Source organism: Aotus nancymaae, unplaced genomic scaffold (assembly GCF_030222135.1).
Source record: "Aotus nancymaae isolate 86718 unplaced genomic scaffold, 86718_ANA_hifiasm-v0.15.2.pri h1tg000040l, whole genome shotgun sequence".
Lineage (NCBI taxonomy): Eukaryota > Metazoa > Chordata > Mammalia > Primates > Aotidae > Aotus > Aotus nancymaae.
Genome location: NW_026988454.1, coordinates 30915376 through 30934868, shown reverse-complemented (window position 1 = coordinate 30934868; position 19493 = coordinate 30915376). Strand labels below are relative to the sequence as shown.

The 19493-nt window shown below is 39.2% G+C and overlaps 1 protein-coding gene across 2 annotated transcripts in view; it reads right to left on the bottom strand.

Moving 5' to 3' along the window:
- Window positions 1-19493, bottom strand: part of MAP3K5 (mitogen-activated protein kinase kinase kinase 5) — a 234775-nt gene that overhangs the window by 125544 nt on the left and 89738 nt on the right. The window contains exons 4-7 of one of the 2 annotated variants that reach the window (XM_021670832.2): window positions 17578-17771; window positions 16277-16445; window positions 15027-15133; window positions 13274-13444 (exon numbers count right to left, since the gene is read on the bottom strand). In XM_021670832.2, coding sequence (XP_021526507.1) covers window positions 13274-13444; window positions 15027-15133; window positions 16277-16445; window positions 17578-17771 — 641 coding nt within the window. Of the gene's footprint in view, window positions 1-13273; window positions 13445-15026; window positions 15134-16276; window positions 16446-17577; window positions 17790-19493 lie in introns of both variants that reach the window. The other variant, XM_021670831.2, reaches the window with a different exon arrangement.

Below are 19493 nucleotides of genomic sequence, written 5' to 3'. Positions count from 1 at the left end.
GTAGGATGGATCCACTAAAGCAGAATCTCCAGGGACAAAGAATTGCACATTGATGAAAAATTCCCTAAGCAATTCTGATGTTTGCAGCCAGATTCGCAAACAATTGCTTTGGTTCACTATGTGAGATCACTCCTATTCTTCTATATTCTCCTTCCCTTTCAGTATGATGCCTGGCAAATATGTCGTTCTCTCACTCATTCCTCTAATAACTGAATTACATAAAGCAAGTCTTAGTTCCTCTCCTTAGGTGCTCCATGTTTGTTAGTCAATTATGAAACCTCTACAGACACATAGTAAATACCCTCATCCTGGCCATGTGCAGTGGCTCATGCCTGTAATTCCAGTACTCTGGGAGGCTGGGGAAGAAGGATCACTTGAGCCCAGGAGTTCCAGATCAGCCTGGGCAACACAGTGAGACCCCCCCATCTCTAGAAAAAATTTGAAAACTTAGCTGGGTGTGGTGGTACACATCAGTAGTCATGGATACTTTGGAGGGTGAGGCAGGTGGATAGTTTAAACCCAGGAGGTTGAGGCTGCAGTGAGCCATGGTCACACCACTGCACTCCAGCCTGGGCAACAGAGTGAGATCTTGTCTCAAAAAAAAAAAAAAAATTCTCATTCTTAGACCTCGAGTTGGTCATACCATAATACAGCTTCATCCAATTCATCATCTGCTGAATGCGGTATTAATCAAGGTCAAAGCATGAGACTGATGTTCCAGGGCACTTGTTTACAAAGCAACTACTATAGACACGTTGTGTGTTTCACCCAAGTTCCTAGGTCATCCTGGAACTACTGACCCCTTAGGAACCATGAACATCTGGTCACCAATGAGCTGGTGTCATGCTGAGTTACTAAGAACTCTTCAGGCTTTCTGTTCTAAAAATAAAAATCATCCAAAATTTGGGAACTCATATAATAGACACAATAAAGGACTAAGCAAAAATAATGTTACTGTAACAACGGTGAGATAAGACTCTGCAGGTGGGGAAAGAGGGGGAAGGAGGGTGGTAGAATGAAGAGAACATTCAGAAAGATAACTTGAAGCCAAGACAAAGGAAACAAGGCTAATCTGGCAAATGGAAAATTGACATTGGTCTTTATTTGTCTGTTGATTAGTTTGTTATATAACTCTTCCAAAGTAGAGCCAACCCCATTAATAATGTACAAACTAAATCTTTATTAGGCACATATTACTGTTTGACTAGCACTGTCACTGACGTAAAAGAAAATTAGTTGATAAGGCAAGGCTCACTGTTCTTCCCCAAGTTACTATGGAAAAATGAACATATTAATGCTAAAAACAGACTTAATGCTTTTAATTTCCTGGCTATGGATCTTTTTTGGCATTATAACAAGAAAGACATGATTATGCTAATACAGTACAAGCACCTAATTTCCTTTCAAAGTTCTCAAAATGACTTCATATCTTCCCTTAAGAATGAGAAAATCATTTTCTCCAAAGCCAAATGTGATTTCAAGCTGAGTACTGCCTATCCTACATGGCCCCACGATATCCCTGATACGTGAAATTCAGACAGGGCCTGTGTAAAAATTATAGACCCTATACATTTTCCCTCGCTAGCTAAAATGTTTAGCTAGATCCAGAAAGAAATAAAAGAGGACCTTTAGAAGTATTTTAGAACAAAGGAAATTTAATATAGTCAATGTCTATTTTGACATGGATAAATATAACAAATATGTAAAGAAATAGAAAATTGGGAAGGTGGAAAAAATACAAAATTATATACCAAGGATACATTATACACCAAGGATATAACACTAAATGCTTACTAAATTTCAAGACTTTAACATATGTTGTTTCACTTAATCCTCACCACAAAGCACTCATCCCAAAGAGATTAGTCTAAACCGGTTGTAATAATCCCATCCTCTTTGCTAGTGATTCGTGTAGTTTAGGGCTGATGAAATACTAGAAGCATGAAGGTGTAAAGAAAGTCGGGAGTAGGTTTTTATGAGCATATTTTCTCAGTCCTAAGAGAAAAATACAGGAAAAGATTGCCTCGTTTCCCCTCGACACTGGCGTAGCTAATCTGGATGGATCCTGGAATGGCCACAGCCACCTTGCAACTCTGAGTAGGGCAGCCCAAGGTCAGAGACGCCCATGATCACAGCAAGGGAAAGGACCTGAGCTGATGTCTCTCAGCTGCTGGTTCAAGCTACACTTGAGCCAGTCCTACTTCTGAACTTCATGTTTTAGGAGATATATTTTCTTATGATTAAACCTATTGGAGTAAGGTGTTCTGTTACTTGCAATATGCCAAGAGCATTCTAACTCATCTAAACAAGTGTTAAATTTCTTTTAAGCAAGAGTATAGAATTTTCTAAAGGTTAAGTAATTTGCTCAAGATCACACTGTTTCCAAGTATTGTGTCAACATTAATCCCTAGTCAGTCTTCCATTAGTTCATACTTCTTCAACAAAACTGAAATCGAGACATTTTTGGAAATGTCTATTCCTGGAAACTCCAGGAAAGAGGGCCTAGGATACAGTAAAAACAACACTAGATCTGAAAAAATTAGATTTGAAATTTTATTAACCATAGGGCATCACAAGATTCACTTGACTTCTTTGAATTTCAATTTTGTCAGTTGCAAAATGGGAAGAAGTGGCCAGGTGTGGTGGCTCACATCTGTAATCCCAGCACTTTGGGAAGCTAGGGCAGAAGTATCACTTTGCTCCAGGAATTCAAGACTAGCCTGGGCTACATAGCGAGACCTTGTCTCCACAAAAAATAAAAAATTAGCCAGGCATGGTGGCATATGCCTGTGGTCCTCGCTACTTGGGAGGCTGAGGTGGGAGGATCACTAGAGCCCAGGAGTTCAGGGCTGCAGTGAGCTGTGATCTGCACTGGGTGACAGAGTGAGACCCTATCTCAATTAAAAAAAAAAAAAAAGGAATAAAAATGTCAGCCTTGCCCACTTCACAAGGTTCTTGTAAGCCTCCCTCATTAGCAACATGCACAGAAACTGTGAACTCTAAGGGTCAATTATTATTAATATTTCTACCTATGTGAACAAATACTGCATATAACAAAATTTTCTAAATAAGTCATACTGCATAGGAATTCGGCATAACCATTTCATGCTTATTTCTTTTTAGATTGGCTTTAAAAAGAAATTGTGGAGGTCATCTGGCAATGAGAACGTCCATGGTCCTCTAAAGCAGGGTGATTTGTCAATAACACTTCCTTGGATCATCTCCAGGGGTTAAGTATGTCACTTCAGAAACTTGGTGGCTGTTTTTTAGGATGTAAGTCTCAGCTCTTGAGTCACAAATTCTCACTGTTTGAAATCTGGCTCTCTTCCTAGCTTCTCACCCTCTCTGCTGTCATCTTGCTCCTTCTCCTACAGCTCAAGTCGTCCTCTAACTAGCACATGTGATGGGGACCACTGCTGCCTTTCACTTATTTAAATCTTTATATTGAAAAGCTATGAGAAAAAAAAGCTACAACCTTTTAAATAAAAACTGCATTATTTCAGCCATTCTCAAGAGCTGGGATGAATAAAAATAACTAAGGAAATGACAGCGCAAAACATCAAATGTTAGAGGACTATTTTTTTTAATGCTTAAATTAGGATGTATTCATTCAAACCATTCACTCTCTGTCTCAGATAAGAGTCAAGAATCAACATTTATTTCAACAATATACTGTAATTCAGCACAATTAGAAAAATCTAAACCAGTTAGGTGCGGTGGCTCACATCTGTAATCCCAGCACTTTGGGAGGTGAGGCAGGTGCATTGCTGGAGCCCAGGAGTTCAAGATCAGTCTGGGCAACATGGGGAAACCTTGTCTCTGCAAAAAATTCAAAAATGACCTGGGTGTAGTGGCAGTGCCTGTAGTCCCATCTACTCAGTAGGCTGAGACAGGAGGACTGCTTGAATCCAGGAGTTCAAGGCTGCGGTGAGCCAAGACTGTACCACTGCACTTGAGCCTGGATGACAGAGCAAGATCCTGTTCTAAAAAAAAAACACCTAAACCAATTTTTTCCCCTATTTTCTGTTTTCACATTCTGAACCCTCAACTAAAGCTATCAGAAACTGGATCACAGTAGAGGCTCTCTGTAGCAGTCAAACGCTGCCATGTACAGTACTTGAATCAGATAATATGCCCAGGAGAGTAAAACTTCCTCCCTTTACTGTGGGGCAGGAACATTTATTAACCTTATTAAAAAGGAAAATTGCAAGAAAGAGTTCGATGAGCCATTGCAATCACAACTGCTTGGGGTTCTCTTTCCACTGAGGTGGAGCTCTTAAACTTTCCTTGGTCAGTAGCTTACTGTTTATTCAAGTCAACAGAAAATGATTCAGTTCCTGGAAAGAAGCCCAAAGGACTGACTACCTGCCCTAACACCTCACTCCTTATCCCAGCACCTGCATTTGAGAAATGAAAACCCAGGGGATTATGACTCAAAAAAAAAAAAAGTTAGTCGAAACATCCCTTTGGGACCCATGACTAAGGAGAGGTGTAATCCCGGGTACATGTGGCCAGATGCCCGACAACCTCAGCAGCCCTCTTCCCTGTGAGCACCTTGACAGGGCAGTTTTCCTTCTCAGCTCTAACAGAAAGAGAGGTTGGAGACAATGCCAAGACAAATAAGTGTATGTTTGCACTACAGTGGAAGCTGGGCAAAACGCTAAGAAATACCAAAGTAGCTTTATAAACAAGAGCATGAAAAAGTGTCCATTTTAAGACTGGGGAGTGGGGAATACCTTTTATTGTTAAATAGGACAAATGGATATAATGACAAAAATGGCAGGTTATGGATAGGTCCTCTACAGTAAAAGTGGCATTCTTACATTAGTAAATAAACCGGTAAGTGACATGTGCAAGATCAACTCCTGAAGACTGACCCATTGGAAGTCTCTGAGCTCTAACGGCATTTCCTGCTCTTACCAGAAAATAAATAGATAGCTTAAAATGAAATCACAAAAATCCTGACATCTTCAGTTTGACCTGAAGACCTTGAACACAAAGCTCTTTTGAGAGGCAGTTAATGTTCCTAGGCTAAGTGGGAATTATTAAAAAAAAAAAAAAAAAAAAAAGAGCCAGAATTTTGAAACAAAAACAAAACCAGAAAACACTCTGCTCCTTAACTGAACTTTTATGAGAACTTGAAAGCTCTCCGTCTTCTAAGTTATTTTGTTTTCAAATGGAAAAACACTTCTATCTTGTCCTTGTACACAATGCACTCTAACTTCATAGGAGACGTTTTCTATTTCAATCCATTGACCTAGAAAACCAGGCCTCTTTGGATTATCTATGCATTTCATTGCCAGTACCATATCAAAGCATTTATACCAGGCATAATGCTTCTCAAATATCCGATTTGAATTCTCCTACAATTAAGAATTTTCCTAAAGTGTAAACATCAGAGTAATAAAAGGGCTGCAGAATTACATTCCTCTTTTGTAAGAGCAGAAAAAAAAACTTGGTTAAGGCCAGGTACAGTGGCTTATACCTATAATCCCACCATTCTGGGAGGCTGAGGCAGGAGGATCACTTGAGGCCAGGAGTTCATCAAGACCAACCCGGCCAACATAGCAAGACCATGTCTCTGCAAAAAATTAAAAAATTAGCCAGGTGTTGTAGCGTGCACCTGTAGTCCCAGCTACTCGGCAGGCAGGAAGACTGCTTGAGCCCAGGAGTTCGAGACTGCAGTAAGCTATGGCTGTGCCACTGTATTCCAGCCTAGACAACAGAGCGAGATGCTGTTTTTAAAAAATAAAAGTTTAAAAAATAAATTTGACTAAAATAAACTGTGAAATTCTTAGCAGTATAATAAAAATTTATAGTACAAATTTAAAAGTCCAAACGAAAGCTTCCCTAAAGGATCTAGAAAATGACTGTCCCTAAGTGTTTTCCCCGCTTGCCATTATCCTACTTTTCAGTTCTTGCTATGGTTTGAACGTTTCTCCCCAAAAGCATGTGTTGGAAGCTTAATTTTCAATGCAACAGTTTTAGGAGGTAGAGCCCAATGAAAGGCCATGAGGGCTCATCCCTATGAAAGGATTAATGCTGTTATATCAGAAGTTGGTTCCATATAGAGAGACTGGGCTTCTTATAAAAGAATGTGCCCCACCGGGTGTGGTGGCTCACACCTGTAATCCCAGCACTTTGGGAGGCTCAGGCGGGTGGATCATGAGGTTAGGAGATTGAGACCATCCTGGCTAACATACTGAAACCTCTTCTCTACTAAAAATACAAAAAAATTAGCCAAGTGTGGTGACACACGCCTATAGTCCCAGCTACTCGGGAGGCTAAGGCAGAAGCATCCTTTGAACCTGGGAGGCAGAGGTTTCAGTGAACCAAAATCACACCACTGCACTCTACCCTGGGCAACAGAGTGAGACTCTGTCTCAAAAAAAAAAGAATAAAAAAAGGGTGGGCACGGTTGCTCATGCCTGTAATCCCAGCACTTTGAGAGGCCAAGGCTGGCAGATCACCTGAGGTTGGGAGTTTGAGACCAGCCTGACCAATGTGGAGAAACCTGGTCTCTACTAAAAATACAAAATTAGCCAGGTGTGGTGGTGCATGCCTGTAATCCCAGCTACTTGGGAGGCTGAGGCAGGAGAATTGCTTAAACTGGGAGGTGGAGGTTGTGGTGAGCTGATATGGCGCCATTGCACTCCAGCCTGGGCAATAAGAACGAGACTCTGTCTCAAACAAAACAAAATAAATAATAATAAGGAACGTGTTGCTTTAAAGTCTATTTTATCAGAGATGAGAATTGCAACTCCTGCTTTTTTTTGCTCTCCATTTGCTTGGTAAATCTTCCTCCATCCCTTTATTTTGAGCCTTTGTGTATCCTTGAATGTGAGATGGGTTTCCTGGACACAGCACACTGATGGGTTTTGGCTTTTTATCCAATTTGCCACTCTATGTCTTTTGATTGGGGCATTTAGTCCATTTACGTTTAGGGTTAATATTGTTATGTGTGAATTTGATCCTGTCATTTTGATGCTAGCTGGCTGTTTTGCCCGTTGGTTGATGCAGATTCTTCATTGTGTTGATGCTCTTCACCATTTCATGTGTTTTTGGAGTGGCTGGTACTGGTTGTTCTTTTCTATGTGTAGTGCCTCCTTCAGGTGCTCTTGTAAAGCCGGTCTGGTGGTGATGAAATCTCTTGAGTACTTGCTTGTTCACAAAGGATTTTATTTTTCCTTCACTTATGAAGCTTAGTTTGGCTGGATATGAAATTCTGGGTTGAAAGTTCTTTTCTTTAAGGATGTTGAATATCGGCCCCCACTCTCTTCTGGCTTGTAGGGTTTCTGCTGAGAGATCTGCTGTGAGTCTGATGGGCTTCCCTTTGTGGGTATCCCGACCTTTCTCTCTGGCTGCCCTTAGTATTTTCTCCTTCATTTCAACCCTGGTGAATCTGACGATTATGTGCCTTGGGGTTGCTCTTCTAGAGTAATATCTTTGTGGTGTTCTCTGTATTTCCTGGACTTGAATATTGGCCTGCCTTGCTAGGTTGGAGAAGTTTTCTGGATAATATCCTGAAGAGTGTTTTCCAGCTTGGATGCATTCTCTTCGTCACATTCGGGTACACCTATCAAACGTAGATTAGGTCTTTTCACATAGTCCCATATTTCTTGTTGACTTTGTTCATTCCTTTTTACCCTGTTTTCTCTAATCTTGCCTTCTCATTTTATTTCATTGAGTTGATCTTCGACCTCTGATATCCTTTCTTCTGCTTGGTCAATTCGGCTGTTGAAACTTGTGCATGCTTCGCGAAGTTCTCGTGTTGTGTTTTTCAGCTCCATCAATTCACTCATATTCCTCTCTAAGTTGTCCATTCTCGTTAGCATTTCGTCAAGTCTTTTTTCAAGGTTCTTGGTTTCTTTGCATTGGGTTAGAACATGTTCTTTTAGCTCACGGAAGTTTCTTATTATCCACTTTCTGAAAGCTGATTCTGTCACTTCATCACATTCATTCTCCATCCAGTCTTGTTCCCTTGCTGGTGAGGAGTTGTGATCCCTTGTAGGAGGAGAGGCGTTCTGGTTTCGGGTGTTTTCATCCTTTTTGCGCTGGTTTCTTCCCATCTTTGTGGATTTATCCACCTGTCGACTTTGTAGTTGCTGTCTTCTGATTTTGGTAAGTTTAAGTCTGCAGCAGCCGAACTCATAAACCCCCTTTTCTTCCCCCCAGGTGTTCTGTCCCAGGGAGTTAGGGCTTTATGAATTTCCACTGTGCTGCTGCCGTTTTCCCTGCCCACAAGGTGGCAGCCCCCATTTGCCCGCTCTCTCTTTGCCCTTCTGCCATGGGCTGATGCAACAAGAAGGCCCTTGACAGATGCTGGCCCCTTGATCTTGGACTTCCCACCCTCCAGGACTATGAGAAGTATATATATATACATTGCAAATTACCCAGTCTCTTGTATTCTGTTTTAGAAGCACAGAAAAGAACTAAGACAGTCCCTCTAAACTGTGAAAATGATCTAGGATTTCTAAAAGCTAAAAACTGTTTCAAAACTTAAAAAAAAAAAAATGATGGCTACCATACAAGAACTCCTAAACTAAGTTGGTCTCCTTTAATATTTTTTTAAATCAAGGATTATTTTGGGAATGTGGTAGGAATATGAACTACAAAAGAATAATATATGCAGCACCCCAATATACTTCCTACTAAGCTTAAGAAATAAAATATTTTAAATATACTTGAAACTGCATGTGAATCACTCCAGGATCTCTTTCTACTTCTTCCTCCCCACTGGTAACCATTATACTGAATTTGGAGTTTATGATGCCCATCCGTGCATCTATACTTATACTAAATCTCTATGACTGTTTTTAAACATTCTATAAATGATACTGTACTCTGTATCCTTCTGCCACTTGCTTACTTTGCTTAAGTTTTTTGAAAGTTTTTTTTTTTTTTTTAATGTTGCAACTTTTATGTAGAGAAACATTCAAGATTTGCTCTAAGGTATATAAATCTAATGGACCTAGGGTAGGGAAGTTCTCAGCTTTCCTCGATAATGCCAAATTTAAGCGCATATAGAAATTTATACCATAACCAGCAGGCATTAGGGCTCACATTTCCCTAACATCCTGGCTAACAATTGATATTCTCAGATTTATAAATACTGGTTAATCTGAATAGTGTAAAGTGGTATATCATAGTTTTTAATCTGAATAGTGTAAAGTGGTATATCATAGTTTTAGCTAAAAATCATCTTTTTATATGTTTCAAAAATATGTTTATTGGCCATTTGTGATTCCATTTTTGTGAATAATCTGTTCATATCCTACACATATTTTTTAAATCTCTTTTTCTTAATGATAGTTTGAGTAGTTATATACACTGAATATATATTCTATATTGGTTACATGCATTGCTCCCTGTCTGTGATTTCTTTGTTCATGGTATCTTTCACATTTATTCATATATTTATTATTTCCAGTGCTATATGCTCCTTCCTACAGATTCATTTGGTTTCATTTCCCTTCAGCCTAAAGATTTTAACATTTCTTGTAGAGAAGTTCTGCTGGCAACAAATTATCTCAGTTTTTATTTATCTAGAATTGTCTTTACTTCACCCCTCATTTTTTGAAGACATTATCACTGGATAGAGAGTTCTTAGTTGATTTTTTTTTTTCTTTCAGCACTTTCACATTATTCCATTATCTTTTGGCTTCCTTCTGATAAGTTAGCACTCATTCTTTCCCCTGATGTATCTTCTTTCTTAGGCTGCATTTATGACCTTTTCTTGTATTTCTGTTTTTCACCAATTTTACTATGATGTGCCAAGAGATAATTTCTTTGTATTTATGCTTCTTGGGTTTTGCTGAGCTTCCTAGATCTGTGAGCTGTTTTTTGTTTGTTTGTTTGAACAGATTTGAATAATATTTGATCACTAATTCTTCAAATATTGTCCCTGCAATATTATATCTCTCCTCTCCTTCTGGGACTCCAATTAAAAGTATTTAGACCACTCAAGGCTGGGCGCAGAGGCTCACACCCGTAATCCCAGCATTTTGAGAGGCCAAGGCGGGCAAATCACAAGGTTAGGAGTTTGAGACTAGCCTGGCCAACATGGGGAAAACCCATCTCTACTAAAAATAAAAAAATTAGCTGGGCATGGTGGCACGTGCCTGTAATCCCAGCTACTCAGGAGGCTGAGGCAGGAGAATTGCCTGAACCCAGGAGGCGGAGGTTGCGGTGAGCCGAGATTGCGCCATTGCACTCCAGCCTGGGTAACAAGAGCGAAACTCAACTCCGTCCCAAAAAAAAAAAAAAAGTAGCTGGGCATGGTGGGGCATGCCTGTAATCCAGATACTTGGGAGGCTGAGGCACGAGAATCGCTTGAACCCAGGAGGCAGAGGTTGCAGTGAGCTGAGATTGCACCACTGAATTCCAGCCTGGATGACAGAGCAAGACTCTGTCTCCAAAAAAAAAAAAAAAAAACTTTAAAAAAAGTGTTTAGAATACTCAATGTTATTACACAGGTCACTGGAACTATTAATGGCTTACTCTTTTTCTTTCCTCTGCTTCAATTTTAATGATTTCAAATAATTTGTTTTCAAGTTTATTGCTCTTTTACTATATTCTGTCCTATCTGCTGTTAATCTGATTTGATGACATTTCAACTTCAGATATTGTACTTTTCAGTTCTAGAATTCTCATTTGTTATTTCCAGTTTCCAAATATCTCCTATAATTCCTCATATTTTCACCCATTATATTAATCTTTTCAAGTAGATTCTTTGATGTATTTATTCTTGTTATTTTTATGTCCTTGTCTAGTAATTCTAAACTCTGTGTTATCTATAGGTTTATTTCTATGACTAATTTTTTTCTTAATCATAAATCACACATTTCTATTTTTTCACCTCTTTAGTAGTTGGGGTTTTTCTGTTTTTTGTTTTAATAAGACAGGTCTTATTATATTGTCCAGGCAGGTCTTGAACTCCTGGGCTCAAGCCATCTTCCCATCTCACCCTTCTGAGTAGCTGAAACAATGGGCACATGCCACCACACCCAGGTTCCTTAGTACTTTTCATGGTGTATTAGACATTTTGAATAATAAGCTGTAGAGAGCTTGGATTTGTTATCCTCCTCTTAAGAGTATCTAGTTTTTTAATAAAAGGCAAATAAATATTGGTGGTTCACCTTAATCACCAAAGGCTTATCCCACTCAGTTTCCAGGTCCACTGGAGGACCTCAAACTCACTCTCAGGCCAATAAGACTGTGATTTCCGGCCGGGCGCGGTGGCTCAAGCCTGTAATCCCAGCACTTTGGGAGGCTGAGGTGGGTGGATCACGAGGTCAAGAGATCAAGACCATCCTGGTCAACATGGTGAAACTCCGTCTCTACTAAAAATACAAAAAATTTAGCTGGGCATGGTGGCGCGTGCCTGTAATCCCAGCTACTCAGGAGGCTGAGGCAGGAGAACTGCCTGAACCCAGAAGGCGGAGGTTGCGGTGAGCCGAGATCGCGCCATTGCACTCCAGCCTGGGTAACAAGAGCGAAACTTCATCTCAAAAAAAAAAAAAAAAAAAAAAAAAGACTGTGATTTCCTGCTAAAGTTCTATCTGTCCTGCTCCCTGAAGACCAGGGAATGCCCCAAAAGAAAAGCAATTTGAATGTGGATTTTATCCTATGTGGCATCCTTCATCCAAGGATGAAAACCTCTCCAGTTTCTGGCTACTTTTAGTCACTCTTCGGTGCTTTCCAACTTTTTTCCAACATTTATAATTGTTATCAACAGGAAGATCAGCGCAATAGAATCTGCTCTGCTGTTTCTAAAAGCTACTATGAGCAGAAGCTAATTTTCATGCAGAACATTTTCCCAATCTTATATGATGCATGGCATTTTTAAACCTTGTTTAAGAAATCTTTGCCCCAGCCAGGGCAACATGGTGAACCCCTCTCTCTACCAAGAGTACAAAAAATTAGCTGGGCATGGTGGCACACACCTGCGGTCCCAGCTATTCAGGAGGCTGAGGTGGAAGGATCACTTGAGCTCAGGAGGTAGAGGTTGCAGTGAGCTGAGATCATGCCACTGCACTCCAGCCTGGGTGACAGAGCAAGACCCCATCTCAAAAAAAAAAAAAGAAAAGAAAGAAAAAAAGAAAGAAATCTTTGCTTATCCCAAAATCATATATAATTTGTACATTTTATTCTAAAAGTTTTTTTCTAAAGTATATTTTCACATTTTGGTCTTTAATTCACTTAGATTTCATTTTTTTGTGTGTGCATGGCTTAAAATGGGAATATAATTTTATTTTTCTAAGCAGATAAAGAAATTTTCTCAGTACCATTACTACAGAGTCCATCCTTTCCTTTACAGCTCATGAAGCTGATTCTGTTATAAATCTAGTCTCATGTATATCTCAGTTCATTCCAGGCTGTCTCTTCTATCCCAATGCTTTGTCTATGCCTATAGCCATACTGCAATATCTTAATCATTCCAGCTTTAAAATGAGTCTTGTTAACTGGTAGAGCAAGTCCTTCCCTCTTGTCCTTTTCCAGAATTGCTTTGTGTATTCTCAGTCCTTTATTCTTTCAAATAAATTTTGGAATTGGTTTGTCAAATCAAATGAAAACCCCTGCTGGGGGGGAAATAAAATCTTTAAAATATCAAGCCTTCTCATCTACAAACTCAGTATATTTTTCCTTTCATTCAGGTCTTTTAAAATGTCTTTACATAAATTTTTCTACAAAATTATATTTTATTATTTATATTACTTATTTAAAATATCTTTAAAACTGTATTTCTTAAATTATCTTTTCATCTAATTTATACCGATTTACTCTACCATGTTAAATGAACTTCATCAAATTATTTACTAAAGTTATAAAATCTAAGATCGGCCAGGCACAGTGGCTCACACCTGTAATCCCAGCAATTTAAAAGGCAGAGGCAGGTGGATCACCTGAGGTCAGGAGTTCAAGACCAGCCTGGCCAACAGTGAGAAACCCCGTCTCTACTAAAAATACAAAAATTAGCCTGGGTGTGGTGGCAGGCGCCTGTAATCCCAGCTACTCAAGAGGCTAAGGCAGGAGAGTCGCTTGAATCTGGAAGGCAGAGGTTACAGTGAGTCAAGATCACACAATTGTACTCCAGCCTGGGCAACAGAGCAGGACTCCATCTCAAAAAAATAAAATCAAATCAAATCCAAGATTTAGTTCATAATACACAATCTTATGGATGATAATAATACTTTAACACTCTCATTTGCAAATACTTTTTTATGCCATGGACTTACCAATTAAGTAGCTCATTTATATCCTATACACTTACCAAGAAGCTCCATGGTCTCTGCTTTCAGTGTCTGTGAAATTGGAGTCCAAAAACATATCTTTGTAGATTCGACCAACTAGGCAATACATATCTGAAGCAACTTGTCCTTCACTTTGCACCATGGGAATCATGATATCAAGAGCTTTCACTCTGTCTCCAGGGAGATTTCGCCTAAGATAGAAAACGTTGTTTCAATGTACATTTCAGAAGCAACATAGATCAATGATTTTTAAAAAGCTCTATTTAATATGCTGATTCACATTAGAAAAATTTGGCAGGATATAAACAATTCGATTTTGAGAGTCCTCTGTAAACCTCTCTCCTAAACCTAATTTTTTTTTTAAATCCCATTGTATGTCTACTGGGTCTAACAAGGAGTTTCTGTGCTGATAATGGTGATGGATTTGTACTTACTTATCTACAATCCTTCCAATTTCCCTGTAGCCTATATGCAGGTTCAAGTTGGTGAAACAAGATTAGAGTTTAAGTCTTCACAGATGATACCAAAAAACAAATCAAACCCAAGAACTGCTTGATTTTTATATGTGACTAACTGATTATCTAAGGAAGTTGCTTTATGTAGCATGTTTTAAAGTAGTATGTGTAGACAATTCACAAAACCAGATAAAAATTCTATAAGAGTTATCATTTCTTGGACCTCAAAAACATTATGCTAAGTGAAAGAGGCCAGTCACAAGGGACCACATACTGTATGACTCCATTTATATGAAACGTCCAGAATAGGCAAATCTATAAAGACTGAAAGTAGATTAGTGGTTGCCTCGAGTTGGAGAATTTGGGAGGGAAATGGAAGGGTGGCTGCTAATGGGTACAGGGTTTCCTTTTGGAGTGATGAAAATGTTCTAAAATTTATTGTTTTTTGATGGTCACATAACTCTGTTACTATATTAAAAACTATTAAGTTGTACACTTTAAATGGGTAAGTTGTATGGTATGTGAAATATATTTCAATAAAACTGTTATAAAAAGGTATCATTTCTATTCTTAACTACTACTTCAAATCTTCTGTCCATGAAATTCCTTTTGTACTAAATACCTAACACTATGTCCACCTAGACATAATCATCCTTACTCTAGTGGAAATTTTTGTGTGAAGGACCATTTGGTGTTGAGTATATTTGCTTAAAGATAACATCATATTCATGTAACTTTTAAAATTCTAAAAAAATATGAATGGCAAATACAAACTTTGACAGAGCAGAAAAATTGTGAATTTAAATATGCCAACAGCGTGAGACTTTTTTTTTTTTTTTTTGAGACACAGTCTCACTCTGCTCCCCAGGCTGGAGTGTAGTGGTGCAACCTCAGCTCACTGTAATCTCCGCCTCCCTGTTTCAAGCAGTTCTCCTGTCTCAGCCTCTTGAGAGCTAGGATTACAAGAGCATTCCACCAAACCCAGCTAATTTTGGTATGTTTGGTAGAGACAGGATTTCACCAGGCTGGTTGGCCAGGCTGGTCTCAAACTCCTGACCTCAAGTGATCCACCCGCCTCGGCCTCCCAAAGCACTGGCGTGAGCCACCACGCCCAGCTGAGACTTTTTTACTGAAAAATAAATCAGAAAAAAAATGAGAAGGCATGCTTCCTATATTTCAAGGGGTTGAAGTAGATATGCTAATACTACATTTTAATAGGGCCTTCTTGTAATGCTGCAGTAAACACGTGCCCTGTAAAGAACTGCAGGTTACACAGTAATATGTTATCACATTCTGAAAGGGAACTTTTTATTCTTACCTATTCAGTGCAAATGCATAATGAAACTTCACATGGTGATGGGAGGCCAAATCAAAGGTTGGCAGTTTTTCTAAAGTCTCTACCAGCTTCACAATAGAATCATAGTCCTTTCAAATGAGATGAGAATAGCACAGAATTAAACCATTAGAAGAAAATTCTGACAATAACATGTCTTTTGACAACCAGATATCTGAATTCAAGAAACACATTAAAAATACATTGGAATCCACAGAACACTTTGAAGAACCTAGAATAAACAGTTTTTGTTGCTTTTTTTCTAAGAGGTTTAGATCATATATATAAAAACATTAGAAATATAGAGTTACCGTGTTGGACAAAAACTAAAAAAGCAAAAGAAACAAAAACACCAAGCCTGATAATGCTCTATGCCTAAATATGGATGGTTTATTTCTCCACAGAGCCAGGTTCCTGGTATGCAGTGTTCTAACAATTTCAGGGTAATAAAAAATTTCAAGGACATGAGGCAATTGGTTGAACTTCTGTTGTAAGTAACAACACAGTTTCATGTCACATGAGTAAGCATTCTAGCCACATGTGCCACAACCCTCCATGGATGTGAGTCTGTCTCGACCACATGAAGCCCTGACACAGACCTGAAGGCTAGGAATGGAAAGAAGAAACCAGATGTCACTTATATTTTACTATTAAAACCTAAGAGCAAATATCTAACTTGGAGAGGATTTTATTCTACTTACCCCATTTTTAAAATTTTAAGACATGTCAAAAAATGATATAACCTGTTGGTATGTTTTATCTTACATATTTTTAAAGTTATTTCTATAAGTAATCAATCACATATTTTCTCCTTCAGGCTAGTTAGATTCAGCACTATCAGTTTCAAGCAATACGATTTCAAGGGATTAAAGGTATGTCCAGAAAGCTCTAAAAATGTCTGCTATTTGCCAAAACAAAGCTTTCACTGACAGGTGTGGCTGAGGCTAACAGGACTGTGTCTGCAGGTTCGCTGTGCCAGCAGATTTTTCTTTTTGCTATTTTGGAGGAAAAAGTCAGACCTTTACCATACAAGTCTTTCACAATCACTGATGGTTAACTCACATGAATCTTTTTCATTCATCATAAAATTATAGGATGGAAAGCTTAAGAGAGCCAATAAAAAATTACGTGTAGTAACATGAACTGCTTACCAGCTAACCGAAATTTGAGGTTAATACTCCCTTATCCCTCCAACATGCTACATGACAAAGATTTCACTTTGAACATCTTCTTACCTGGATATCTCTGTAGGAAAGTAACAGATTTATGACAATATCTGCTGTCAAGACTTCGATATTATCTACTCGCTGCCGAATTCTTGCCAACTCAGCTGCCAATTCTTTACCAGTGTATAAATTACGAGCTTTCCTGATATCATTGAGTATAGATTCCCGGAAATACTGGCTGGAAAAAACACATACATTTCAAAGAGTTTGACATTAGAAATGATTTCAATGAAAAGCAATCATTTTATAAAGAAATGAATGATATTTGCAGCATTACCTATAAAGCATTTGTAGCTTTCAATCCATTCAGTTACCTAAATATCTTACAAATCTAGCATTATTAAGAAATTTAGAAGCCAATGTATCTTTTAATACTCTGCTGTCAGGAAGAATCAAAGGTAAATTTACTCCATATGAATAAATTTTCCTGCAAAATATGACTTTAAATGCCAAAACTTTGTTTTCCATTTTACTGTTTTCAGTAGAAATTGAATAGACGCACCTATGATTTTTTGATTTGTTTGTTTGTTTTTTGAGACAATGTCTCACTCTGTCGCCCAGGCTGGAGTACAGTGGCGTGGTCTTGGCTCACTGCAACCTCCATCTCCTAGGTTCAAGAGATTATCTTGCCTCAGCACCAAGAGTAGCTGGGATTACAGGCATGTGCCACCACGCCTGGCTAATTTTTGTATTTTTGGTGGAGACAGGGTTTCACCATGTTGGCCGGGCTGATCTGAACTCCTGATCTCAAGTGATCTGCCTGCCTCAGCCTCCCAAAATGCTGGGATTACAGGTGTAAGCCACTGCACCCAGCCGTGATGTACCTATGATTTGAACATAATATAACCTTAACTTTCTGACTTAACCCATCATTTATTAACATAACTAATTGTTCTTAAAGAACAATTAGAGTTAAGAGTTAATTAAAGTTAACTAGGAACTCTTAATTGTTAAGAGTTAAAGTGTTCTTGCCCTAACACTAAAAGTCCCCGGACATTTATCACAGTAATGTCTCTGTACTTGCTTTGCACATATTTTTAGATCTACCATCACTATAAAGCAGTTACTAGACTTTAAATTTTTTTTATTTTTTGCTGATTTCAAGTTGTTCTGGGAATAAAATGTATTATGTGGCATCTATTTTATCTACTTGGAGGATAATAAACAATTTTCGCTGGTTCTTAGCTGTATACTGATATCTCAGGAGCACCTAATAAGAGGCACAAATAAAGAAGTAGAATAACACTTCATTATCATCACCAAAAGTGTTATTCTTCATTATCATCACCAAAAGGCATTTAAATTATTACCTAGAACTTGCTTGTGCCACCTTCAAAAGTTGAATGAAACGATCCACGAGAGGTAAGCAGATGGGTCCAAGAAGCAGCTCGAAGTTCGGTTGCATGAGCTCCGTCAACCCCTTCATGAAGCTGCTGTCACAGCAGTAGACCTTGTTATGTGGAGTGATCATGTAAGGAACAAAGGTATAGTTCCCAGTGCACATCTGTGGAGAGAGGAGGGACTGGGAGGTGGGGAGCTGGCCTGGAGCCGCAGCACAGACGGAATCCCGTCTTACTCATTTTAAATAATTCCAAACGCAAAGGGAAATAGGAAAATCTCATTACTTATGTACAACCTACGAAAATGAAAATTTCTCCAATTCCTTTCATTGCTTATTTCAAATAATTAGGACTTACAGATGGTACCAAAACAAGTGTGCAACAGTTTCTATCTGTCACTTAAATATCCACCATCTTTCAAGGCTAGGGCACTATGTTATTGCTGTTGGAAAAAGTGGCTTAAAGCATGGCCTTCAGCCTTCAGGGAACTTATAATTTGGTCACAGGGCGCAGCATACACATATGAGAATGCTACGAGCTCACATCTGAAGGGCTTCCTACATCTGAGATGATGCTGCAAGTAGATCTCGCTCACTCCCTGCTACTAAAACTAGAAGCCCAGAAGTTATCCTTGATACTTCCATTCCCTTCCCCTTCCATATCCTACTGAAATCTTATCTGTCCTGCCTCCAAAACATAATGTCCTATTTGTCCATTTCCCTCCATCTTCTCTGCCAGGACTTTAGTCTATGCACCAATGTACCTGGAGTGAGCCACTGTCAGCAGCTTTAACTGGTCCCCCTGCTTCCATTCTTGACCTCCAATTTACTTTCTACTCAGCCATCAGAGTGATCTTTTAACACCCTCCCTCAGATCACTTCCAGCAGCTGCTTAAAGCCCCATCTGTTGCTCTTGGGAGGAAGAAGAAATTGCAAGGCAATGTACAAGGGCCTGACTATGCAAATCCTGCCCCTCTCTAACCTCAGCCCTGCCACTCTCCCGTCACCCACTACAACCTGGGCTTACCGACCTTCTCTTGGTTCCTGGATGATGCCCACGTGAGGATAAACTAGTGCAAACAAAAGCAGAGCAGGGTAAAAAGGGGAAAATGAGTTGGATACCCTGAGTAAGCCAATCTGACTGAAGCTCAGAGCTCAGGGAAGGGAACTGAATTCAAAGTTAAGGATGTTAGACTGTAAATTCTAGACAATGCAGAATCACAGAAGGACCCACAGTGGGAAAGAAAGCACAATCAGTTGAGTGTGATGGCTCATGACTGTAATCCCAGAACTTTGGGAAGCCAAGGTGAGTGGATTGCCTGAAGCCAGGAGTTCAAGACCAGCCTGGTCAATATGGTGAAACTCTGTCTTTACTAAAAATACAAAAATTAGCCAGGTGTGGTGGTGTACACCTGTAATCCCAGCTACTCAGGAGGCTGAGGTACAAGAATCGCTTGCAGTGAGCTGACACGAGCCACTGCACTCCAGCCTGGGTGACAGAGAGAGACTCTGAAAAGAAAGAGAGAGGAAAAAAAGAGAAAAAGGAGAAGGAAGGGAGGGAGAGAGGGAGGGAAAAAAGGAAGGAAAAAAGGAAGGAGAAAAGGAAGGAAGGAAACAGAATCAAAATTGTGCATTTTGGCAGCCTAAGCAGGTAACAGGATGCACTAAAAGAAAAAGGAATAAGGTTTGAGGAGATGAGGTAGGTAGCTACACAGCATGACCAGATCGACAGAGGTGGTGATAAAGAAACAGAAACGTGCTCCACGTGAAGAAGGAATCAGCTGGACCTGGTAAATGATTACGCAGCTTGAGAAAGGGGAAGGCATCAAAGGCTACTCTACAGTCATAAGTACAGCTACCTATACAAAGTGGTATCATTAATAGAAA